The sequence below is a fragment of the Sarcophilus harrisii genome, chromosome 3 (assembly GCF_902635505.1).
Source record: "Sarcophilus harrisii chromosome 3, mSarHar1.11, whole genome shotgun sequence".
NCBI classification, from domain to species: Eukaryota; Metazoa; Chordata; class Mammalia; order Dasyuromorphia; family Dasyuridae; genus Sarcophilus; species Sarcophilus harrisii.
The window spans coordinates 83,831,985-83,858,933 of record NC_045428.1 but is presented as its reverse complement, the minus strand read 5'-3'; the positions used below and the strand labels follow the sequence as shown (position 1 = coordinate 83,858,933).

Here is a 26,949-nt window from a genome sequence, read left to right as displayed (position 1 = left end):
GATTTTGGAACACACAGGAGCAAAATTAAGTTTCATTCTAAAGATCTCCTCCCCCACCTCCCTTTTCCACACCCCACTGCTTATTCCTATTTTCTCTCTTCCAGGTCCTTTCAACCTCAGCCTTGGAATTTTCCAGGTTATTGCCCAAGAGAGATGGCTTTCAAAATCCCTGCTTATGAATATTTAGATGAATTGCTTTGATTTTTCCTGGGGTCTACTGACTTTGATATGGCCCTAGATTATGGGGCATAATCTAAGCCACAAAGACTGGCAAAAATCACAAATGAGCTAGTTTACCCCACACACGCCCTCTTCTTCTCTCCCATCCACCCCATCCCATTTTGTTTGCTCCCCGAGATTCTTGGATTGGTGAGTCCTGTTTCTTTATTTCCTTTTTCTCTTTTTGGAGCCCTTGTTAATTTCTTCATATTGGCAAAATTTAACAGGTGGAGGAGGGGGATGTGTGGAAGAAAATCTAATTTACTGCTGCTGTGACTACAGTTATGAAATAAAGCTCTGATTTCATGATGGATCGATAACACTAAGGTTGGATTTAAATTATTAATAACAGTGAGAAATGTGCCTTAGCACTCTGTGAATCACCACACTTCGAAAGTTCTGGGTCTTTGGACTGTAATTGTATGGAGGATTAAGACACTTAAAACAATTTTGCTGGAGTGCTTTTTCCAGGTGTATCTCAGCTTTGTGTACCCAAAGGAAAGCGTACCGTGCAGGGGTGGGAGTGATGAATGCTCAAGTCCAGTCCCAGCTCTGGCCACCACTTCTGAATGAGGTCTTTGCAGGAGATAGAGGGAGGAGAAGGAGAGACTTTGGCCAAGTGGCTTCACCTTTCTGTTCCTCAGTTTACTTAACTGTAAAGTGAGGGAATTGGGCTAGGTGACACCTCCCCTGTTTTGAGTTCTAGGCTCAGTTGAAGGTGTGAGGGTTTGTTTTCACTGTATACTTTCTTATTAATTAATTGTGTTACTCCTATAGCTCCAAGATTTTTGTTGTAATCAAGGCTCCTGAGGTAAATAGTTCCTGCAACCAAGCAGAAGGGGAATAGGATAACATGTGAGGAAGTGAAGTAAAATACCTCATTTTGGGCTACGATTACAACACAAGGAAGCTTGCTGAGTAGGGATTTTCCTTTTTTTGTCTTGGTAGTCCCCAATGCCTTGTTCATAATAGGCTCATACTTAATACATACTTATTGACTTAAAATGAATTGCAGGGAATGAGAAATAAAAAAGGAGGAAAAATTGGCTATTTGCTTTCCTGATACTCCTTTTCTTTGAATCTTGGAGAACAAAAGAGGTGGCTAGAAGAATTGTCAGGGGAGGGAAGAAGAAAGGTCCCTTGGGGAAACCAAACCTTTTACTGAAGGAGGTAGCTAGGGAACACAGTGGATGGAGTACTGGACTTGGTTAAAAGAAAACCTAAGTTCCCAAGGCACTTGATAATATACAACTATGAGCAAGTCATTTAATCTCTTTCAGCCTCAGTTTCCTCATTTGTAAAATGGGAACATTTATAGCACCTACTTCAGCAGGTTATTGTGAGAATCAAGTGAGGTTAACATATGTATAGCACTTTAAAGCCTATATAAATTCTAGTTATTATTATTATGTAATCAACTCAACATCTATTATGTGTCACAAGCACTTGGGGATACAATGACAAAAATTATGTAGCCCTCTTCTCTCCACTCAACATCTATTATGTGTCACAAGCACTGGGGATACAATGACAAAAATTATATAGCCCTCCTCTCAGGGAGCTTACAGTCTGTTGTAAATAGTTACTTAGAAACTCTGGCTCTCTAATGAAAGAATTCCTCCTAAAAGCATTGTTAGTGTGCACCATGGGTTCTGATTATTTTTGTTAATCTACCAGTGATTTCATTAGAGAAGTACATTGTGTGTGTGTGTGTGTGTGTGTGTGTGTGTGTGTGTGTTGTGGAAACTCTTCGCCAATGCAAATTGGAGTACTCAATAATTTAATCTTTAGACTGTTATCTGAGGCACTGAGACTAGTCAGTTTTTTTACCCCAATATAGGTCCTCTATCTCTTACCACAACCCATCTTTCCTCAACCACACTTTATCACAGTATTTTGACACAGGTACAGGCTTAAAATAGCTATTGATTTTTCTAGCATCACCTACAACTCTTCACTTCCCTATAGCATACAACAGAGATAAATCCCAAGCCTTTGGATGGCTAATGAAGCCCCGCAACTCTGCTTACCAGAATCATCTGAAAGCCATTCAGTCTGGGTTGAACAGCTAATAGAAGTTGACGTTTTGGTTTCTAATGGTGTGGTTCCAAATTGCGAAGAAGGAACAGAGACTGGAACTGGGACAGATAAAAAAGAGGTGGACGAATCTCCAATAAATGAAGAAGTGGAGGGAAGCGCCAACCTGTAGAGAAGGGGAACCAGATACAGGAATCTTAGTACTGTTAGGTAGGAAGAGCTTCAGAAGTTCTTAATGGCTCGCTAGTATTGGAACCAGTGTTCTTACAAAAGTGAGATGAGAAGTTGATCCTTCTGTGGGGAAGGGATGGAGAGGTAAAGGCAGCTAGATATTGCATCCCACAGTGTGGGACTTGAAGTCAGGAGGACCCACATGCAAATCCCTCAGATACTCTCTAGATGGGAGACCCTGAATTGAACTGCCTTAATTTCTTCATCTGCAAAATAATGATAATAATAGCACCTTCCCCATCATGGGGTTGTTGTGAGCTTCAAATGAGTTTATTCGTGCATATTATTATGTATAATAAATGTTTACTGACTGACTGAAGTTAATCAATTTTCCATACTCCCAACCACTGCCGCATCTGCTTTAGGGACCTTTCTGCCTTACTTGGCAACTGAACTTCATTCAGTCAGTTAACTGGTAGTCAAACATATATTAAGTGCTTATTATGCGCACTGATTCCTACCAAAGCCCACACCTCCTTAAGTAGTTCTTCAAAATCTTTACCTTGATCAGAATGGATCCTGTTCAAGGAATCTTGTGACTGAGCAAAATACATCTTCCATAGTAGTTTAGCAGCTATAGATTTCTCCTGATTCTTGGTTGGGCATATTTTTGCATCCCAGAGGAAAGATTATGTCATTATAAGAATATGGCTAATATTCTTCCAGATATAGAAAGTATAAACCTACAAGCTCCAAAGGCTCACTGGCCCCTTTAGTCTCCAAATATGCAGCATGAATTGTTAGAACTTTACTCTTGAACACTTAAGGCCACAAGTATTATATTTCTCCTGGAGCTCTGCTGCTATTTGGGCATAATACAATCTGTGTCCTCTCGGCCAAAAGGTCCAAAGTTGTCATGTGATGCTTTTGTGGCAAAAAAAATCCAAATTTCATGAGCAGCACCAACGGCTTCTTTGTTTTATTTGTGTGAAGAAGGAAAGTCCAGTACAGCATTCCCAGTTCAAATCTCAACCATTGTGTCTGCAGTGTCTGCACCTCTAAGTCCCAGATCCTTAGTTGCATTTGAACAATTCGTTTTCTCAAATGTCGTAGAATCCCTTCATTCCTTCCATAGGTTAGCTTCATCCACAATAGTCTTTCTTGGCTTAGAAAATACATACTGACATATAGCTAACAAGTGTGGTTACCCATTTCTGATGGGCAGCACCCAATTTGGCCCGAGTAAGAAGAAAAATCATTGAAATATCGTCAGTCCATATTTGGAAATGAGCTCCATTCACATCATCTAAGGACGTTTCAGTGGCAGTGCAGTTCAAAGCCAGGAACTCCAATTCCCATAAAAGATAATGAATCTCATTGTCAATAAGTCTTCTTCTGGCATGCAGTAGGTATCTTTTTTTCATCACTCTCAGCACAAGGCTGTTGCTAAGTCTTCTAGACTGATGTCAGTGTGAAGGGTAAGGGGTCTTCTTGGGTCTGTTTAAGTTATCTCTGGGGTGTGTGTGTGTGTATACACACATATATATGTATATATATGACTGAATCTTAGCAAAATTTGTATTTTATATTCTTTGCCAGTGACCAGCTAGCTGATGATTATGTCTCTCTTCTCTAAATCATTTCTCATTCCCCTATGAGATGCTATGTGACTCATAATTGGTAAAAGTGCTATAGAACTGAAACTTTTCAATCAATAGCTTCAGTTTAGCTTCTTCTAGACTTTGATGATTCTTTTCTCATGTTCTTCCAAACATCTTCCAATACAATGAAATTATGCAAGTAGATCAACACCATTAAGTAATTCATTGTATTCAGTCAATGGTACACTTGAGTTCTCATGTTCAAAATTTGAAAGTCTACAAATCATATCTTTCCAGACTTTTTCTATCCCACTGTTATAGTCAATGCATGTGGAATTTGGTCCTCTATAATGCTATTTTATTAACAATTCCTTTAAATGGATCTTACAGCTCTGATAATGCAATCTTTCCAGGTCATTTTTTAAGGTCAGAAATTATAGATTTGAATTATGTGTGGTGCTCCTTGAGTTTAGCCTACATTGTACTCTTGTCATGCAAACATGCTAGTATTTATTTCTTCCTCAAGGGTTCCCTCTATTATTCAGGGATAGGAAGATCACCACAGTAATATCTTTCTGAATCCACTTTTGAGTTGAATGATTCAGTGTTCATGTGATGCTCTATGTCACTGCTTGCCTCTGATTTCTTATAAAATTTATCATAGGAGACCTGGCTCATGAGGATATTTGGGTATCAAATTCTAGCTTACCACCCTGTACTATTCTGCTGATTCTTGAATAGTTGGAGATGGTTCCAATAGATGTTAACCCACCAGAGATATTTACTGTTCCTGGATGTACCAGTATCCCCCTTCTTGCTAAGATCTGTAGCTTTTTCAGAGAATTTCTAAAATACTGTAGTCCAAATATGGATAGATGTTCAATTCACAGAGTCCTTTTATTCTGTGCATAGGTTTCTAAGATATGTTTTGGTGATGTCTCTGAAAGAATGACCAGAATACAATGTCTACCTGAGATCCACTGGTCAGCACAACAGCACAATAACTTCACAACTTTCTCTGCACAAGATCCTATGAGTCCTGGTGAAAATCATACATGAAAACTAGTGAGGAGGGTTAGACTTAAGATTTTGAGGGTCTAGACTGACCTCTGTCCTTGCCCCTGTCCTAATTTCTCTAAATTGGCCTAATTTTATTCAGCTGCTGATAAAATAAGGCCCAGTTCTCCACTTAAGAGCACTCAGATATGAGTGAGCATCTCTCCTTCTTTTCTTTCTACTCTGCTTCCCCTTCCTCTTTTTTCCTCCTTCCCCCAATCCCTCTTTTCCTTCTTCCTAACATCCCTCCTTTCCCTCCTTCCCTCTCTCCCCTCCCTCCTTCCTTCCCTTCTCTCCCTCCCTCCCTCTTTCCTTCCTCCCTTTTCTTCCTTCCTTCCTTCTTTCCTTCCTTCCTTCCTTCCTTCCTTCTTTCCTCCTTCCTTCCTTCCTTCCTTCCTTCTTTCCTCCTTCCTTCCTTCCTTCCTTCCTTCCTTCCTTCCTTCTCCTTCCTTCCTTCCTTCCTTCCTTCCTTCCTTCCTTCCTTCCTTTCCTTCCTTCCTTTCCTTCCTTCCTTTCCTTCCTTCCTTCCTTCCTTCCTTCCTTCCCTTCCTTCCTTCCTTCCTTCCTTTCTTCCTTCCTTCCTTCCTTCCCTCCCTCCCTCCTTCCTTCCCTCCCACACTCAATTTTTGTAAACATTCTGTTGTTCTGAAATCAAGGTTCTGATTTCAAACAGCAAATCAGGTTGAATCCTGATCTCCATTTATGTTTCTTTTTCTGACATCACCAGAGACATCAGCCATCTATTTCTCACTACTGTAATATCTCTATGGCATGTCCTATTCAGAATTCAAATGGTTTTTTACCAGGTGGACTTGGCACTTCTCCTGAAAAGGAGAGTCTAATTGAACCTCTTGCTCTAACAGAGTTCTTTCATTAGCCTGTATCCAGCTTACTCCGTTTCTCCAGGTGCTAATTCCCTTTCTTCGGGTGTTAACTCTCTTTCAAACATACATTTCTTAGAATCGTCAGACAATACTTCTCTTGGCAAGAAAATCTTGAGTGAGTTTCATTTCTCTTCTTTTTCATTGAAGGGTTTGGTGACTAGTTTCTAGGTATTCTCCTCAACTTTTACTTCTCTAGGGATGCTACAGTATGTCACCCTGATTCAGATAATTTAGAGAATTCTGAATGTTTCCATGAATTGCTTGGTAAATACTTCATATCCACCTTGATCACTTACTGTTCTTTTGCCAAGTCACACAAGGATTCCTCTATAACTTTGTTCTAGGTGCCAGAAAGTATTTCTAGTACCAAAAATCTTTTCTTGGGAATTCAGTTCAAATTCTTTATGCCAGCCAATCCTGTTAAAGATTTAACCCCCTTATTGTTCATGTTAGCTTAAATTGTACTCCCAATACACACAGCAATGTAATACATAGTGAAATTCAAGCACACAAACAGTTATAATACTAAGCACATATTTCCTTCCACATCCAATATGAACACCCATGTGGATTAAAAATACAATGAAACATATCAGTTCTGTTCAGAAGGGAATTCCCAGTAGGAAAAACCAAAAGCAAAATAAAACAGAAAAGAAAAAATTTTCTCTCAAACTTGTAAAATTTCTTCGAAATTTAATTTCCAGAGAAATCTGTAGGTTATTTATAAGCAGACTTTAAAAAATCCTATATACCCCCCCCCCCCCCCCCACACACACCATTTAACCACTAGCAGGAGGGCTCAGATTGGTAGTCCCATGCTCACTCTAGCCATTATGTATTTTAACCAATGTCAGTATCTTCTATGAGAAAATGCCAAACTCTGTCGGGCTCCCTCTGACTCTAGAGGCATTTGTATTCTTAGTATACAGATGTGCTATGTACAGATTTATCCAACTTAACTCTTAGGGCTTATGGCATACTCACACCATTCTACAATATTTCTTTCACTGTTGTATTTCAATGGAGATGATCTTAACAGTGTGTGTTTAACTGTATATAATTCTTTACTCATGACCATGGAATAAAGGAAGAAAAATACCCTAAAGTCATCAAAATAATCACTGAATGGTCTAAGAGCTTCTTCCAGACCTGAGAAGACCCAATTCTTTTAAGCCTGAATACAAGCCCCCAAACACAACAGTTCAAGAAACAGTTTAGATGCTTTAATTCAAAACTATAATTACAGGGAGGCAGCAAGCTGTGCCATTCACAATCTTGGAACCTCTTGGTTCCTCTTGGAAACCTCTTACAAAGTTCATGTCCAGTCAATAAAAGGGACTCAGGACTTGAATTGCTCCGACAGTCACATTTCCCTGATGTCCACTGCTCTGTCTTCTTTGTTCTGGTCTCCTATTTCTGACAAATCCATTCGTGGCTCCCCTCAGTAGTGGCCCCCCATTATGATCTTGTAATAGGAAATGAAAGTAGTCATGGGGCCAGAAGTAGACTTCATCTGTCATCTTGTCTTCCTCTCTCTCTTTTTTTCTTGTCTAAAAAAAAATTCACATTCCAACTTGCTGTGCTGTGCTGACTCCATCCCCATCAGCTTTTGGGTTTTTTTGGTATTGTATATTGAATTATATTAAAACTTTATGGGTAGGGCACAGACATAGGAGTCATGGGGCTAATAGCTTCTTCTGTCTCCCTACACCCTAGAGCAGAATAAGGATGGGGTTACATGCCTTTTGCATTTATCACAGTGGCTATAAAAATACTGGCCAATAAGAGATTCCTGATAAACACTTGTTGATCGACTGTTGAATGTGGCCCTTGAAACATTGCTTTGATGTCCCCCTTCTTTCTCTATTGTCAGTTTGCAAGCTTTTTGTCAGCAGACATTTGTCTTCCATTTCCTTTGTCCCTCATCTGCCCCATTAAATCTCCTACAATGTTCTGGAAGGAGCTGACCCTCAGTAAGTATGGCTGACAGATTGATATGATTTGTTGTCATCATAAAGTCTCTATGGCCTGTGTACCTTCTTACTACTTGGTAGGAGGGAAGTGTTTCTGTAATGCTGACTGGGCAGTGTGGAAGACAAAGTTTGATTATCTTTATTGGGCAAACAGGGAATGTGCCTGCTAACTTAAGATATTTTTTTTACAGATAGGAGAGGGACCCAGTTGGGCTTACCTGTGGAGGGATGGTTAAAGGCCCTAATATATGCAAGAACAAATAGGATTTTAGGATTGGGAAGGGAGTGTGTTCTTGTTTTAGTCTTCTAGTCTTTAGTCTTAGGGCAAACCTAGGGTCATAATTCTTTAAGTTCAAGTTTAAGATTGGGATTCATGTAGAGAGGTGAGAAAACTGAGGGACAGGGTTGGTGAGGTACTTTTAGAGAGTGTGTGGATTGGGATTTGTGAGGATGGGGGCATTTTTTGGAGGGGATTGTGAATTATGGAGAGAGAAAATAAGGTAATAGGGATAAGATAAAAAAAGAAGCTGAGAAAAATAATAAAAATATGAAAGAAAATTTATAAATAATAATTATAACTTTGAAGTAGATGAAATGAGATACTTACAACCACAGAATGGTTACCAAAAAAGGAGGTTGCTTTGCCTTAATATAGCAGCTATATGCTACAAAAATATAATGGCATTTGGGTTCTCTGAACTTAGGGTCTCCTTGTCTTCATTTGGTAATATTGGATCAGAAAGTCAGCATATGATGACTTGTATGGTTTTTCAGAAATAAAGTTGGAGGGGTCTCAACTCTAAGATAGAATTTTTTAAGTGACTTTACATGACTAGGAAACTGTACCAAAAGAGTCAAAGGCCATTTATGTTACCTTTTAGGGAAAACTAATCCCTATTTCAGAGAAATGACAAACCTTCACTGTATGACCTTTCTCTCATTTCCCTCCCCCAGCCTTTATCTATCAGCTCACTTTAATAGTCAAGGTAACTTATGCCCCTTGACATATTTTTACTTTTTGTACCCTGGCTGTCCTGATGTCACATGACTTTGGCTTTTAGACAGAAGCAGGGATGATGAATGCCCAAAAGATCATCCCTTTTGTAAAGCTTATAATTTCTGGGTTGTTAATCTTTCCTGTTCAGGTGTAGGTCTTTAGCACTTTATCCCTGCAGCATCGCAACTAAGTTTTAAAGGCAATTGGATTAAATAGAATGGAGAAACATTACCCTGATGTTACTTTCATGACACTTTTCAATTTTTCTTTGTAGTCCTCTGTAGGGAGAAAAAAAGAGAGAATGTTGAGAAATCATCTTTCTTTCTATTAAAAAAAATCCCAACATGTCACATAAGTGGGAATGGGAGTGGGAAAGACAAATTTATTATAATTTTTATCTATCAGATTGCCAAGCATTAGAATAGACAATGCCATGGTAATAAGAGTTCACGATTTAAAGATCTTTCAAAAATGATTAGGTTGGAAAATTTCTCTTAAAAAGTAACTAGTGTCTGAGAAGATGCTCTTCAAGAAATGATGGGTATCTCAAAGACAAAGCTACTTTGCTACCCCATTCAGTTATCTTCAGAGGCCTCTACTCCTTCTATCACCAGATAATGTGCTCTCTGGGCTGTGAGAAATGCCTGGCTTGGGTTGTAAATTCTTTTCTGAAAGTCTAGTATGCTTCCCCCCACCTTTTTGGTGATCACGGTTTTTGCCCTGAATACACCAGGAATTTTTTGCACACATAAAATAACATGTGATATGTATGGTCCCATTGCCATAAATCAAAGAAGTATAATTTTAGAAGTGGAAGCAACCTTAGAGATGATCTTAACTTGCAGCTGAAACTCTCCACAGGGATTTTCTCCCCATTAGAAGGTAAGAGCAAGGACTATCTTACTTTTCTATTTGTTTACCAGAGCTTATCACAAGCATATAGTAGGTACCAAATAAGTAAATAAATAAATCATTCATTCATCTAATATTCTTCCATTTTACCTGAAAGGCTATGACAAATAAAATGACTTGTCTAAGGTCATATGGGTAGCAATACAAATAAGATTTAAATCCAGGTTCTCTGACCATGGAAGCAGCGCTCTCTCCACCATTCCAAAGCTGCCTCTCCATAAAGTCTCTCTTTTGTATATCAAGGAGGTAATATTGGTCAGTATAGTTTAGGGTAGCTGGGTGATGCCATAGTGCATAGAGTTCCAGGTTTGGAGTCAGAAAGATGAATCTTCCTAAGTTCAAATCTGGCCTCAGATGCCTTCTAGATGTGTGACTCTGTAAAAGTCACTTAACCCTGTCTGTCTCAGTTTCCTCATCTGTAAAAAAAAAAAAGGAGCTGGAGAAGGAAATGGAAAACCACTCCAGTATCTTTCTAAGAAAATCTCAAATGGGGCCATGAAGAATTGGAATGATCAAAATAATTGAACAATCACAAAACAGGTTAGGAAATCTGAGCTTTGTTCAAATTCTATTTCTGGGAAAGAACTCTTTTTTTAAATTATAGCTTTTTATTTACAAGATATATGCATGGATAATTTTTCAGCATTGACAGTTGCAAATCCTTTTGTTCCAACTTTTCCCTCCTCCCCCCCGCCCACTCCTTCCCCCAGATGGCAGGTTGACCAATACATGTTAAATATGTTAAGGTATAGGTCAAATACAATATATGTATACATGTACAAACAGTTATTTTGCTGTATAAAAAGAATCGGACTCTGAAATAGTGTACAATTAACTTGTGAAGGAAATCAAAAATGCAGGCAGACAAAAAAAAAAAAAGGTGCCTACAGAAATGGCAAAACAAGTTAAGAAAAGGTGGTTAAGAGTTCTTTCCCAAAGAACTCTGGGAGATGACTATGAAACATTTGCCATTTCTATAGACACCTTTTTTTTCCCTCAGGAAAAGCACCCTTGTGCTTCTGAACCTTAGGAAAAGCACACTTTTTTTTTTGAAGAGGACCAATGACATCACAGGTTGATGTCTTGACTTGCATGAGAATTGTGGGGTGAAAGGAAAGGAAAGATATGACCCAGAATGCTGTGTGATCTTGGGTCAGTTATTTAACTTCTCCAAACTTTACTTTCTTCACTGAAAAAATGAAAAGATTGAATTAGGTGATCTTTAAATTCCCTTCCATGTCTAATACTCAAAGAATTCATAATTTATCTCTATGTGTTATTGTTCCCTCTATTCCTCAATTTCCTGTTTCTTTCCATTACACTTTGCTAGTTATTATAATAATTATCATTATTATTATTAATTGCTATCGTTGCTATTAGATTAAGAGATAGGAGACCTGTGGTTAAATATTACCTCTGACAGTTACAGCCACTTAGCTTTAATCAACCCCAGAAAGTTCTTTAATATATATTAGAGAAGGATTGAGATCTACACCAATAAAGGGAGTTTTTGTCCTGTATTTTCTTCTACCAATGAAATCATGGGTCCCTACCATATTGACATAATGTACATAAGGCCAATTGGGATAATGGCAATTGGCATAGTGGCCAATGGCATAAAGCACTAGATATTTAAGCAGATAAAAAAAGAAGTTTAGGTTTAAACAAGAATATAAATAGGTAATCATGGATCTGATTGAATGATCATATTCATAAAATGGTGATTAAGAATTAATGTCAAGCCAGAGTGAAGTCTTGGATAGATTTCTACAGTGGTTCTATTCTTATTCCTTTCTATTTGACATCTTAATCCATGACTTGGTTTAAGACAAGATGACCCAGTCAGTAGATGATTCAGAGTCAGGAAGGATAGATAATTCCTGGGATATATTAGAATTGGGCTTCAAAAAGATCTCATCAAGCAACAAAAATAGAAAGACCTTAGCCATTAAAATTATATTCAATAGGGACAAATATAACAATTTCCAATTGGGTTAAAAATTAATTATATATGACCAGGATGAAGGTGATAGGGATAATAACAATTCCTATCAAAAGACCTTAGGATTTTATTAAACTGCAACCTTAAAAAAGTTGATAGAGTGACATGACAGCCAAAAAAACCTAATGTGATCTTAAACATAATATCTATAATAAGAGAAGTGACAGTCCTGTTGTATTCTGTCTTGGTCATATCACATCTAAAATATAACATTTAGTTCTTGATCCTGGTAAAGGCATTGATAAGCTGAAGAATGTTAAGGTAATAAAAGATTACCAGAACCCAAAAAGATATTGTGCAAAGAATGAGGGAAGGAACTGGGCATGATGTTTTGCCTGGAGAAAAGAAAAATTAAAAGGGGACAGGATACTGGTCTATATAAAGGGTAGATCTGTAGAGAAGACTCTCTAGAAGGGTGAGATATGTATAGAAGAGTCTATGCTAGATCTGTATAGGGAAGTGACATATATAAGAAAAAAAAGTTTTCTTTTATAAGAAAAACATCTTAATAATTATAATATAATAATAATAATATTTTTTCCCAAAGTTGAATGGATCATCTTAGGAGACAGTGAGTTTCCTGTCACTATTGGTCTGCAAATGGAGGCTGGCATTCTACTTTTTAGGGAAATTATAGAAGGGATTCCTGCTTCAGAGATGGATTGGACTAGCTGACATCTGAGGTCCTTTTCAATTCTGAGATTCTACAATTCAAAATATCCTGGGAGGCCTTGCTATATAAAGGAAAGCCATGGTAAATCCTTTTGCAAGGTCATGAATCCTATCATAAATTCCTTCCCAACTTAATATGTTTTATAAATTTTGAAGGATTTTTTTAAAGTACATATTGAATTTTCCTCCAGCAAGGCATAGCTAAATGTAGTTTTAAAGGCATTTTAATCTTACCTATAGTTTATTAACCTTCTTTCCCTTACCAGCAAGACATTTATTTTTGAGATTTCTGCTTTATATCCAATTCTGGTCAGTTGAAACTCTTGTATTTGTCCTGCTCCAGAGGGGGATCTATTTACAAAGATATGGCTCACACGGGTATATGTTAAGAATGCCTGATTCCACTCCGTATAGGAGAAAACCTCTGAATGCTACTTTTATGTTTCTGAATTAGGCTTGGAACACAAGCAAGATGGATATTAGTATTCTGAAGAGCAATTTCTGGCTAGACTAGCACAGAGAATATCATACTTTTCTCACCTTCTCTCTAACCCCCTGAAGTGATCAGGCTGACCTAAGGCCATACTTATTTATATAATAGTAATAACCCTTGAATGAAGAAATTATGGTGCAGCAGAAAGAGTTCTAAATATGACAGCTAAGTCACTTAATTTCTCTGAATCCCAACCTCCTCACCTAGAAATGGACATATCCACAATGATGATGATGATGATGATAATATTACTATTTGTCCTATCTACTTATCTCCTCCTTGGGTCTTTGTAAGGGAAGTCTTCATTAACCAAAATACCATATAAATATGAATTGCAAATATTTTCCAGATTGCATAAAGCTAAGAAGAAAATTCTATTTTTTGGCTTGTGCTCTGAGTGTGAATCATGGACCATATAGTAACCATGTTTTGCTGCTAAGGGAGTATCAAAATAATCTGCGAAGAAATAAGTACCACTGATTTTCCAATTGCTCATAGTGGCAGTGAGCACATACATTAGATATTTCACTCAGCCTCCAATAAAGAAGGCAGACATATGTTTGGAAGAAATGGATCTAAGATCCAATTTTTACCCAATGTATGACTGCTGCATTTCTTGAAGTATTAGGTCATGTGGATGGGGAGGAGGGGTTAGTCTTAGAGTCAAGAAAATTTGGGTTCCAATCATGCTCTGACACAGTTTCAGAGTGTACAAAAGTCATTTGACCGCTCAGTTCCATAGGCAACTGTCTAATACTATAACTTATGGATAGATTATGACTTTGTATTAATGAAGGGAGTTACTGCATGAACTTCCCTCATTAATAAAGATATACATTCATATATACAAATACACAGAGATAATCATAAATAAATATATGATATAGAAATATATGTATTCCTAATTATCAATATTTCCTTCAGTCGTTTTAAACTATTTGCTTAATAATATTATAATAATATTAATGATAATATAATATCATTATATTATGCTATTGTTAATAATGGTAACAATAATAATAAAATAATAATAAAATTTGCTACTGTTGTTTCCCGAGAATATATCAGCCCTATAATGAGTGAAAGATCTTGAGCATAAATTGCTTTTTCCTGGAAAATAAAAGATCTCTTAAGAAATGCTAATTGATGTTGACAAATATTTGCCTGATTATTATGTTGCTGTTTGTATTATTGGCTATTTTTACCCATGAAGCCTTTGTGGCTGCAACAAGACTTGGGAATACTTTTTATTAGTTATTTTTCTTACCTTCTTCTGCCTTGAATGAAATGAATGCTGGCATTGATGAGGTTTTAAGTGGTAGATTAGTACTTTTCATTGGAGGAAAAGACAAAGAAGGCAAAGTGAAGACATTGGGAGATGAAGAGGCTGAGGAAGAAGATTGAGATGGAATGACTTGATCATTGGTTAGAAATTCTAGCTTCCGACTTTTTTCAGTTCTGGATTTTTCTTTTTCTTCTTTTGTCACAGAGATTTCAGGAAGCAACTTTTTATATTCTTTATCTGAAACATTTTCCATTGAAGAAGTTGGAGAACTAAATATTAGTTTATGAGAAGAAGGGTGTACATTAATTGGTAGGAACTTCTTTTCGGACATGTTGGCAAATTACTGCACAAACAGAAATCTTCAGGCACTGGAGAGCTCACATCATAGTAACTGAAAAAGAGAGGAAAAACAAAGTACCATTCATCATTGACCAGAAAGCAGTATATGGCTTTAGGTGTTTGTATTTGTTTCTATTTTTATTTCTTTTATTTTTAATTTATGAAATAAACAAGCATTTTCATAACACTGTGTAATAAAAATGATTGTAAATAATAGTGCAAATCTGTTTTGGAAAATTTTCTCTTCCTTTTAAATAAATAATAACATTATCACATAAATGTTTATTTCTTCCTCTTTTTTTTTCTTCCTTCCCTTCCCTAGAATGGCTACCATTAGATACAAATGTGTATATAAATGGAAAAATTATTCTACACATACTTTTTTTTTGTCAGCTCTTTTTCTTCATGCAGATAATGTTTTCCTTCACATGTTTACAAGTTAATGTCTGTTCATAATAGTCAAAATGATTTATTTGCTCAAAGTTGTTCTTAAAACAACATTACTATTATGGTATATAATGTTCTCTTGACTCTGTTTATTTCTTTCTTCATTATTTCATGCAAATATCTCCATGTTTTTTAAAGATCATTGAACTCATCATTTGTTATAGCATAGTAGTATTCTATCACAATCATATACCACAATTGGTTTAGTTACTCCTCAGTTGATGGGCATCCCTTTCCATTTTTTGAGACCACAAAGAAAGCCGCTATGCTTTAGAATGCATAGATTATTTTTCTTTTTCCCTGATCATCTTTGGAAGTAGACTTAGTAGTGGTATTGCTGGGCCAAAGGATATAGGTAGTGTAATAACACTTTGGGTATAATTCCTGTTTACTCTCCAAAATGTTTGGATCACTCCACCAACAATGAATTAGAGTCCCAATTTTTCCACATCCCTTCTTAAATTTGTTGTTTTCCCCTCCAATCATTTTAGTAAGTCTGGTAGGTAATAAAATTATATCTCAAGATTGTTTTAATTTACATTTAATTGATAATGATTTAGAACAGTTTTTCACAAGACTATAAATTGTTTTGATTTCTTCCTTGGAAAACTACCTGTTTATATCCTTTGACCATTTACCAATCAGGTAATGACTTGTATTCTTACAAATTTTACAAAGTTCTTTTTAAAAATTTTTTTTCAAAGTTATTATTTATTTGAAATATAAGACCTTTTTTTTTTGAAAAACTGTCTATAAAATTTCCCCCCAATTTTCTGCTTTCCTTCTAATTTTGGCTACATTTGTTTTATTTGTACAAACATCTTAAATTTAATTTAATCAAAATTATCCATTTTATACCTATTCTGCTCTCAATCTTTTGTTTATTCACAAATCATTGACCTATTTGTGAGTATGTGTTTCATGTTCTTTAAATTTTCTTGTAGTACCTCTTTTTATTTCTCGGTCATGCATCCATTTTGACCTTGATTTGGTAAATGGTGTAAGAGATTGGACTCTGCCTGGTTTCTGCTATACTGCTTTCCAGTTTTCTCAACAATTTTTACCAAATAATGGATTCTTACCCCAAAGCTTAAGTCTTTACACTTGCCAAACACAAGGTTGTTATATTTATTTGTTGCTATAAATGATATGACTGCTCTGTTCCACTGATCTACCTTTCTATTTATTTATATTCATTCAGTAATAATTTGAGGGCTCCATGTGTGTTCAGAGCAAATCCTAATATGTTTACTTGCTTACTAAAATACTACTCTCTTTTCCAACTACATATCTGCATGGAGTCAAATTCTCTTAATGTACTTCAACCAAAATGACATCACAATTCAGTGAATGCAGAAGCAGATATGAGAATTCCTTTGTCTTCTTTTTAGTTAAATATTAAAGAAATTTGCAAAAATATATAAAATAATGCTACTCATTCTCACTAACTTTTTTGATTCATAAAATAGTTATTTTTCATAAAATATATAATTTGTAATGTAATGGGTTTATTATTATTTTAAAATTAACACAACACACACATACATATATATACATATAATTTTAAAGTTTTAATTTCTAATAAGGTAAATATTAAAAGATATAACCTAGAAGTGTTTTTTGGGAGGGGGAGAGAGAGGATAATAATTTCAATTTGGAGTATGTTGATCTTGAGAAGTCTATGAAGCATATAGATCAAAACATCTAAAATACATTTTGTAATATAGGGCTGGAAAGTTAAGACAATTCAAGAATATTTAAACTTATAAGAACTGATGAGATTATCAAATAATAGTGAAGATAATAAAGAGAGGGTTCAGGAGAGATCCACAGTTCGTGGGCATGGCATGCATAATCTGACATAAGAAAGCAGCAAGGATGGAATGCCAGGACCGGCATAAGGAAGACTCATCTTTCTGAGGTTAAATCTGACCTGAGATGCTTACTACCTATGTGACTTTGGGCAAGTATGCAGAACTGTTGAAGGCTTAGCTTAAAAAGACCAAGGTCTCTCATTGCATCCAGGGCCATCTCCAGTCTTCCTGATCCATATCTGTCCACTGGACCCAGATGGCTCTGGAGGGGAAAGTGAGAAAGGAGAAAGGAGACCTTATACAGCTCACCTTTACTGAAATTCAATTCACTTGAGTGTCATGGCATTACCTCCCTAATGTGTCCTTGTTGAGAATGCAGGACAAACAACAAGGATCCTGTTTGTCTTATCCCTGCTTGCCTCACTTTCCTCATCTGTAAAATGAGCTGGAGAAAGAAGTAGCAAACCATTCCAGTATTTCTGCCAAGAAAACCCCAATTGGAATCATGAAGAGTCAGACGTGTCTTAAAATGACTGAACAAATTGAAAAGGCAACCATGCAAATTACTGAGAAAAATGTGATGCTCAGCCCTTTTAATATTAAGAAACACTACACCAGCCTATAGACCCATTCTCAGAATAATGCTTTTTTTTTTTTTAGTGCAAACAAAAACTATTTAAGGTTATAAAGGAAATAAATTATTTTAAATGATTTTTTTTTCTTTGTGGACCTCAGGTAAAGAAACACAAAAGTTGTTTTCAATATTCACCCTTGCAAAACCTTGTGTTTTTAAAATTTTCTCCCTCCCTCTCTCCATCCCCTTTCCTAAACAGCAAATAATCCAATATATGTTAAATTTGTGCAATTCTTCTACACATATTCCCACAATTATCATGCTGCACAAGAAAAATCAAATAAAAAGGGGAAAAATGAGAAAAAAGCAAACAAACAACAATAAAAAGGTGAAAATACTATATTGTGATCCATACTCAATTTCCATAGTCCTCTTTCTAGATGCAGATGGCTCTCTCCATTACAAGTCACATAATCTTCCAACTCCTATTTCTATCATCTCCTTACCCTCCCTATTTTAACTCTAGGAAAAGAAAGTAAATGAGATAATAAACACCTAAAGGAAAGAGTTATTATTATTTATTATTATTATTATTATTTTGCTGTGGCAAATGAGGTTAAGTGACTTGCCCAGGGTTACATAGTTAGGAAATGTTAAGTGTCTGAAGCCAGATTTGAACTCATGTACTCCTGCCTTCAGGGCTGATGTTCTATCTGCTGTGCTACCTTAGCTGCCCCCAAGAGTTATTTATCTTTTACCAATTTTATAGATGAGACAATTAAGGCTGATAGACATTCTGTGATTTGCTTAAGGTCACAGAGTTGGAAAGTATCTAAACAGACATTCTCATTCAGATCTTCTGAGCTCCATTTCTAGTGTTTTGTTTTTACCTACTGTGCCACCTAAGGGCTTAAGTGGGCATGAGACCAGGATTTATCAGATTATCAGCAAAAATTTCTTCAAATCCTAAATAATAAAGCAGCATTCATCCAGGATTTAATTCCTGCTTTCATCCCCTGAGGAGCAAAGATTCCCTTTTTAACAGAATCAATTAGCAATAGTGACCAAGTAAGAACTACACTGAGTTTTACTGTCTTTTCCAAAAAAAACTATAGGAAAATAAGACTCAAGGCCATTTACTAGCTGTATGAGCTTGGACATGTCATTTTCCATTTCCTTCTGCATATAATGAGAGAGTTGGACTAAATGAGCTATCTTTTTTCTTTCTTTTGGTTTGATTGTCATGACTAAGTCCTAATTTAACTTGCCAAGGTCCCTACAACTCCCTATCGTCTAGTCACTACTTTGTTTTTTCTACCCACTTAATAGTATTTTATTTCTTTTTAAACACATGTAAAGAAAATTTTCAATATTCACTTTTATAAGATTTGTTTTCCAATTTTTCTCTCTTCTTCCCTTCCCATTTCCCCAAGATAACAAGAATTTCTGATATAGGTAATACATGTACAATCATATTAAATATATTTCCACATTAGTCATGTTGTAGAAGAAGAATTAGAACAAAAAAGGAAAAACCACGAGAGACAAAAAAAAAAAAAAGTGAAAATAGTATAGATCACTGTGCTCAGAGTTCTTTGGATATAAATGGCATTTTTTTTTATTACAAGCCTATTGTAATTGTTTTAGATCATTATATTTCTGTGCAGAGCAAAGTCTATCAAAGTCGATTATCACATTGTGTATTGGTGTTGCTGTGCATGATGTTCTCCTGGTTCTGCTCACTTCATTCATCATGAGTTCATGTAAATCTTTCCAAGTTTTTCTGAAATTTGCCCGTTCACCATTTTTTATAGCACAATAGTATATTCCCACTTTACATTACATTACATTCATTTCCCACAATTTGTTTAGTTGTTCCTCATATGATGAGCATCCACTCAGTTTCTAATTCTTTATCACCACAAAAGAGCCTCTCTAAACATTTTTGGACATATGGGTCCTTTTCCCTTTTTTATGATACCGGCCCAGTGGTAGTATTGCTGGATCAAAGGGAATACTGATCACTACTTTGGATTAAGGCACTGTGTCTAGAAGACTTTTATTAATGCCATTCTCTCTCCCTGTTGCCTTCCTCTGTTGCACTTGGGCCAGCAAGGATGAAAAGTTACTAGCTGGATACTCTGAGAGACTACCCACTGAGCTATGGGAGAGTGGCTAGCAGACTGTTCTCGGCCCCTGACAAGGGTATTAAAGCAAAGCCACTTCATCTAATGCATGTTTATGTATCAGGGTTCTTCCGCTCTTCATATTTTTAACTGCTTAAGATGAAAGATCAAGATCAGTTTGTCTTATCGTCAGCCTGGAACTATTTATCAGTGGCAGACTGTGTGCAAGTGTTTTCCAGCATGATTGTTTTTATCTTTTTGAGTCAGGCCACTCAAATACAGATCACTCAGGCAGCATTAAAAGTTTTAAAAGTTCAAAAATCAACAGCAGAAGGCTCACTTATCAGTTGCACCAGTGTTTAGAAATCCTTTCTTCTGGCTTGGAAGCTGGGGAGCAAAATCAATTCATAAGAATGGCAATAAAGCTCCTCTCATATCACAGAGCCAGCAAGAAGACCCATATTCTCAGATGTCAATATAAAATTGCATAAAATATAGATAATGAGACAAAATAGAGATCTGAATGCCAGAAGATATATTTGACCTCAAAGCTATCACCAAGACGTGCTGCTCATGCCTATAACATGTTTTATGGAAGGCTACTCATTCAAAAAAAGCTACTCATTGGGCAGCTAGATGGCCAGTGGGTAGAGGGTTGGATCTGGAGCCATGAAGGCTAATCTGTCTGAATTCTAATATTTCTTCAGGCACCTACTAGTTATGTGACCCTAGACAGTCACTTGTTTACCTCAGTTTCCTCATCTGCAAAATGAACTAGAGAGGGAAAAGGCTCCAGTGTCTTTACCAGAAAAACCCCAAATGGAGTCATGAAGAGTTGGACACAACTGATATGACACTAAAAAAACAATGACAAACCTCATTTAATAGACTTCCAAAGACACTGCACTTTCCTAATTCTGTCTCTGACCACAGATTCTTTGTCTCTTTATCTGTCTCCTTAGCTCCTTCAGTCTCCTTCTTACTTTGGTTCTCTAAATTCAGGCATCCCAAAGGCATCTGCCCTTAGCCTTTATCTCTTCTCTTTCTTCCCCATTTTCATATCTGTAAAGGGAAGGGATTTCACTATATGACTGATCTCTAAGGTCCCTTTCATCCGCAGCTCTTACGCTTCCAGATAGCAGGGCTGGGACTTCACCCATTTATTCTCCAACTTTAAGAACAGGATTCTTTCCACAAAATGGTGTTCTTTTCCTCCTCTGGGTGCTTAGCGCAGCAGGCATTTGATACTTGTTTATTGTTGACTCTGTTGAACAGATTCCCAGGGTGGGTGCAAACATCTGGCTTTACATTTCATGCTAAAGGGATCAGCAGCACTTCCGAGTCTGAGTCTGGCTGACCTCTGGGCAGTCTCACTGCCTTTCATCATCGTTTTCAGGAAGTGTGCTCTGTTCTTCCAAACTGATGCAAAGCATCCGTTATGAACAGGAGCGGGAGCAATTAATCAGCCTGGGCTCCTCTGGGAGAGATGGCAGAGAGAAGGGCAGGGCTAGTTCAAGGAGGGGGGGAGTAAACGGGCTTGGCTTGCACAGCCCTTCCTTCTGCTGCCTCATTCCTGGCTTATGCATCCCTAGGATCAGCACCAGCGCTGTCCACACCTCCCTGGCAATCAGAACTGACAAGTTGGGAGGAAGCCGCAGCAGGACCTCATTTGATCCGAGGCCCCTGGGTACCAAAGGGGAGCCGTGTGTCAGTGCAGATTTCGGCCTTTATTTTTTATTCAAAGAGAAAGAAAAGCATCTGTTTTCTTGACAAGGTAGCCAGATGAAATTGACTGCTGAAATGAGCTGGGAGCACCTTGGCGACCTCCTGTCACTTTGCATGGGGCACCACGCGGTTGCTACCAGTAGCACAAATGTGCTAGCTCATTTCTCCATCCTCCAGTGTATCTTTCTTAACATCGAACGCCTCAATCATACCTTGTCAACACCAATTCAATTAAAAAAACATTATTAAGCAAGCACCATGTGCCAGGGACTATGGTGAGGAAATAAAAACAAAAGTCTCTGAGCTCAAGGAGCTTACATTGTAATTATCCCCATGCAGGCTAGTACCTGGGACACCCTATCTCACATGCAAGGCATCTGGAAAAGGTACTGCAGGTTCCAGATTCTCTCTGAATCCACATCCACTCAAAAACTCCCTAGCTCATGACAACATACAAACACATGTAAAAACAAGATAGGTAGAATAAATGGGAGAAAATCAGTAGAGGAGCTCTAATGTTAAGGGGGATCAGATAAAGGTATCTTGTAGAAGGTGGGATTTTAGCTGGGATTTGAAGAAAACCAGGGAAGCCAGAAAGAGATGAGAACAATTACAAGCATGGAAAACATTCCATGAAAATACATTTTCATCAAATTATCAAATGATTAGTTCATAAATAGTGAAAATAAGTATGTAAATTTTTTTTCCAAGTTTACATACTTTCTTGAAATCTGTTCATGGACCCCAGGTTAAGAACTCTTGCCCTAGAGATGAGGAGGTTCCCTTTTACCAGAACGTTCTATAAAAAAGCTTGAAATGTTTACTTTTCAGGTATAACATAGATGCGATCTTTGGTTTATTATGAGTTGGCTTTATGCTCTCTGAGCTCTTTTTCTTTTTTTAAAATAATAGCTTTTTATTCTCAAAATATATGCAAATATAGTCTTCAGCATTCACCCTTGCAAAACCTTTCTCCCTCTCTCTCCCCCACCTCTCTCTCCTAGACAGCAATAATCCAATATAGGTTAAACAGTGCAGTTCTTCTACACACATATTTCCACATGTATCAAGCTGCACAAAAAAATCGGATCAAAAAAGGAAAAAAAAGTGAGCTCTTTTTCAAATATGAGATTTGTGTGATTCTGTGAGGTACCAAGAAGATGGTTACATGGAAAGGGCATCATCTGAGCTTGATGGGTAAGATTATAAGAGACTGGGGATATTTTGGAAGCATCATCCTTACCCTATTTACCCTCTTCTTGTCATATTTCATTATTGGCAATAAACACAATGAACTCCATGATAGCTGTCTCAGAGAGGACCAAAATGACATCATTGTGTTGGGGTCAAGATATGGTGTGATTGTGGTTTATCAGTATGAGCTTGAAAGGCTCTATTACAGGTCAGGCACAAATAGTTCATATGAACATTTGGAGTGGAAATGTCTCTAAATCTGCACATTTCTCACACTTCTTTTGAGCTGCTGCAATTCTGCTTTGCTCATAAAGCACTGCATTTTCTTTGATGTGGGCACACTTTGTTGGGAGAGTCTGTGCAAGTGTCTCATGATTGATTTCAAAGTTCTTTAAAGAGACCTTGAAGGTGTCCTTGTAACACTTTTCCTGATTTCTGTGTGAGCACTTGACTTGGGTGAGTTCTCAGTAAAATAGTCTTTTAAACAAACATATATTTGGCATTCAAATACCAGCACATTAGAGTTGTTTTCTCTGATGTAGTTTGAATATTGGCAGTTCATCTCAAGAAAAGGTCTCAGTATTTAACTTATCTTGCCAAGCAATTTTCATAATCTTCCTAAGACTATTCAAATGGAAGAAAATCAGTTTCCTGGCATGATATTGGTAGGCCATTCAGGTTGTACAGGTGTACAACAGTGAGGTCAGCACAACAGTTCTGCAGAGATTCAATTTGGTAGTTAAATACTTTTTCTCTCCCACACTTTTCTTCAGAGTCTCCCAAACACTGAACTAGTTCTGGCAATATATGCATCAACCTCATCACCTATAGAAAAGAGTTTTAGGTTTAGTACCATTAGGCTACCATTCTTTGCATTTTTTTTCATTAGTTTCCTTGATATTCTTTACCTTTTTTTTCTCAGATGAATTTTATTATTTATTCCTAGCTCTATAAAATGATTTTTTGGTATGACACTGAACAAATAGATTTATTTATGTAGAATTGCCATTTTTATTTTATTAGCTCAGCCTACCCATGAGCAATTGACACTTTTTCAATTATTTAGATCTGACTTTATTTGTGTGAAAATTGTTTTGTGTTCTTGGCTTTCTCTTGATAAGTAGACACCCAAATATTTTACTTTGTCTATAATTATTTTAAATGGAATTTCTCTTTCTATCTTTTGCGGCTAGGTTTTGTTAGCAACATTTAGAAGTGCTGATGATTTGTGTGGGTTTATTTTATATTCTGCAACTTTGCTAAAGATATTGTTTCAAGTAGTTTTTTGATTGATTCTCTAGGATTCTCTAAGTATATCATCATATCATCTGCAAAGAGTGATAGTTTTATCTCCTCATTGCTACTTAAGTTCCTTTAATTTCTCTTTTTTTTTAAATTGCTAAAGCAACATTTCTAGTACAATATTGAATAATATTGGTGATAATGGGCATCCTTGTTTCACTCCTGATCTTATTGGGAATGTGTCCAGCTTCTCTCCATTACAAATAATGCTTGCTGTGGGTTTTAGATAGATACTGCTTATCATTTAAGGAAAACTTCATTTATTCCTATGTTCTCTAGTGTTTTTTAAAAAATAGAAATGGGTACTGTATTTTGTCAAAAGCTTTTTCTGCATTTATTGAGATTATCATATGACTTTTGTTAGTTTTGTTATTGATATGGGTAATTATGCCAATAGTTTTCCTTATTGTGAAAACCAACTCTGTATTCCTGGTATAGATCCTACTTGATCTTAGTGTATTATCCTGCTGATAAGTTGTAATCTCTTTGCCAATATTTTATTTAAACTTTTTACATCAATATTTATTAGAGAGATTGTTCTATAATTTTCTTTCTGTTTTGACTCTTCCTGGTTTAGGTATTAGCACCATATTTGTGTCATATTGTTCCTGTTTTTCCAAATAGTTTACATAGTATTGGAATTAATTGTTCTTTAAATGTTTGTAGAATTCATTTGTAAATCCATCTGATCCTGAAGATTTTTTTGTTTTGGTAGGAAGTTTATTGATGGCTTGTTCAATTTCTTTTTCTAAAATGGGGCTATTTAATTAATTTATTTCCTCTTCTGTTATTCTGGGCAATTTATATTTTTGTAAATATTCATCCATTTCAATTAGATTGTTAGATTAGTTTGCATACAGTTGGTCAAAATAACTCCTAATTATTGCTTTAATTTCTTCTTCATTGGAGATAAGTTTGCCCTTTTCATTTTTGGTGTTGCTAATTTGGTTTTTTTCTTTCCTTTATCTAATCAAATTAACCAAAGGTTTATCTATTTTGTTCCTTTTTTCATAAAACAAACTCTTAGTTTTATTGATTAGTTCAATAGTTTTCTTTCAGTTTTATTAATCTCTCCTTTGATTTTCAGAATTTCTAGTTTGGTATTTAATTGGGGGTTTTTCATTTGTTCCTTTTCTATCTTTTTTTAGTTGCATGTCCAATTCATTGAACTCCTTTTTCCATATTTTATTCATGCAACTATTTAGAGATATAATATTTCCCCTAAGAACTGCTTTGGATGCATCCCATAAGTTTTGGTATGTTGTCACATTATTGTCATTCTCTTAGATGAAAATATTGATTGTTTCTATGATTTGTTGTTTGACCCACTCATTCTTTAGAATTGGATGCTTTAAATTCCAGTTGTTTTTAATTCATCTTTCCTTGGCCCTTTATTGAATGCAATTTGTCTCCAATATAATTCTCCAATATAATCCAATAATTCAATATATTCTCCAATATAAGACATATTCCTTTTCTAAGTTTATTCAATTTTTTTCCCAGAGGTCCATCATATTTAAATTTTCTAATATTCTATTAACCTCCCTTGGTTTTTTTGTTTATTTGATGGTTAGATTTATCTAATTCTGAGAGAGTTGAGGTCACCCACTAATACAGTTTTTCTGTTAATTTCTTTGTGTAACTGACTTAACTTCTTATTTAAGAATGTGGATGCTGTACCACTTGGTGCACATATGTTTAATATTAATACTACTTCATTGCCTATGACACCCTTTATCAAGATGTAATGTTTCCTTCCTTTTCTCTTTTGATTGGATCTATTTTTGATTTTGCTTTGTCTGGGATCAGAATTGCTACCCCTGCCTTTTTTTGCTTCAGCTGAAGCATAATAAATAAATTCTGTTCCATCCTTTTACTCTTCTCTGTTATATATCTCTTTGTTTCAAATGAGTTTCTTGTGAACAACATATTGCAGAATTCTGGTTTTTAATCCACTCAACTATCCACTTTCATTTTATGGGAGAGTTCATTCCATTCCCATTCACAGTTATGATGACCAGTTGTGTATTCCACTCTATTCTATTTTCTCCCCTGTATATAATTTTATTCTCTCTTTCCACCATGACACTCTTTAGTAGTGTTTTGCTTCTGATCAATCCTGCCCCCAACCTGTCCTCCCTTCTATCATCCCTCCTCTCTTTTATCCTTTCCATCTAGTGTTTCTGCCCTCCCTTCTATCCAGTCTCTCCATTTTCTTTCCCCATTTTCCTCTTACTTCTTCATAGGGTAAGACAAATTTCTATACCCAATTGAATGATCAAGTTATTCCCTCTCTTTGAGCCAAAATTGATGAGATTAAGCTTCAGACAATGCTTATCCCCATCCCCTTATTCCTCTATTGTAATAGGTCTTTTGTGCCTCTTCATGTAATCTAATTTGTTCCATTTTAGCTTCCTTTTCCTCTTCTCCCAGTACAATCATTTTTCTACCCTTTAATGTCTTTTTAAAAAATCATCACAATAGTCAATTTATACCCACACCTCCTGTCTATATATGCCCTTCTAAATTGCTATGATAAAAGATATAGTTTTCAAAAGTTACAAGTATCATTTCCCATCCAAGGATACAAACAGTTTAACCTTTAAATGTTTTTTTAACCTCTCTCTATGCTTCTCTTGAGTACTGTGTTTGTAAATCAATTTTTCTGTTTAGTTCTTGTCTTTTCAATAGAAATGGTTGAAAGTCCATTACTTCATTGAAGATCCATATCCTCCCCTGAAAGATGATGCTGTTTTGCTAGGTAGTTGGATTTTTGGTTGTAATCCCAGGTTCTTTGTTTTCCAGAACATGGTATTCCAGGCCTTCCGATCATTTATTATAGAAGCAGTCAAAGCCTATGTAATCCTGATTGTGGTTCCATGGTTGATATTTTCCTGGCAGCCTGCAGTTTTTTTCTTTGAGATTGCAGTCCTAGAGTTTTATAACAATGCTTCTTGGGGTTTTCCTTGTGGAAATTCTTTCTACAGGTGATCGATGGATTCTTTTAATGACTATTTTGCCTTTTGGTTCTAGTATATCAGTTTACCTTGATAATCCCTTGAAGAATGCCATCCAATTTTTTTTAAGTCATGGCCTTCAGGTAGAGCAATAATTTTTAAATTGTCT

General features: G+C 36.2%; 1 protein-coding gene across 7 annotated transcripts in view; it reads right to left on the bottom strand.

The window, feature by feature from the left end:
- Positions 1–26,949, bottom strand: part of ERICH6B (glutamate rich 6B) — a 100,345-nt gene that overhangs the window by 64,176 nt on the left and 9,220 nt on the right. For all 7 annotated transcript variants that reach the window (XM_031958379.1, XM_031958384.1, XM_031958385.1 and 4 more), the window contains 3 exons: positions 14,285–14,693; positions 9,171–9,216; positions 2,250–2,422 (listed from right to left, as the gene is read on the bottom strand). In XM_031958379.1, the coding sequence (XP_031814239.1) occupies positions 2,250–2,422; positions 9,171–9,216; positions 14,285–14,633 (568 nt within the window). In that variant the 5' untranslated portion in view covers positions 14,634–14,693. The remainder of the gene's footprint in view (positions 1–2,249; positions 2,423–9,170; positions 9,217–14,284; positions 14,694–26,949) is intronic.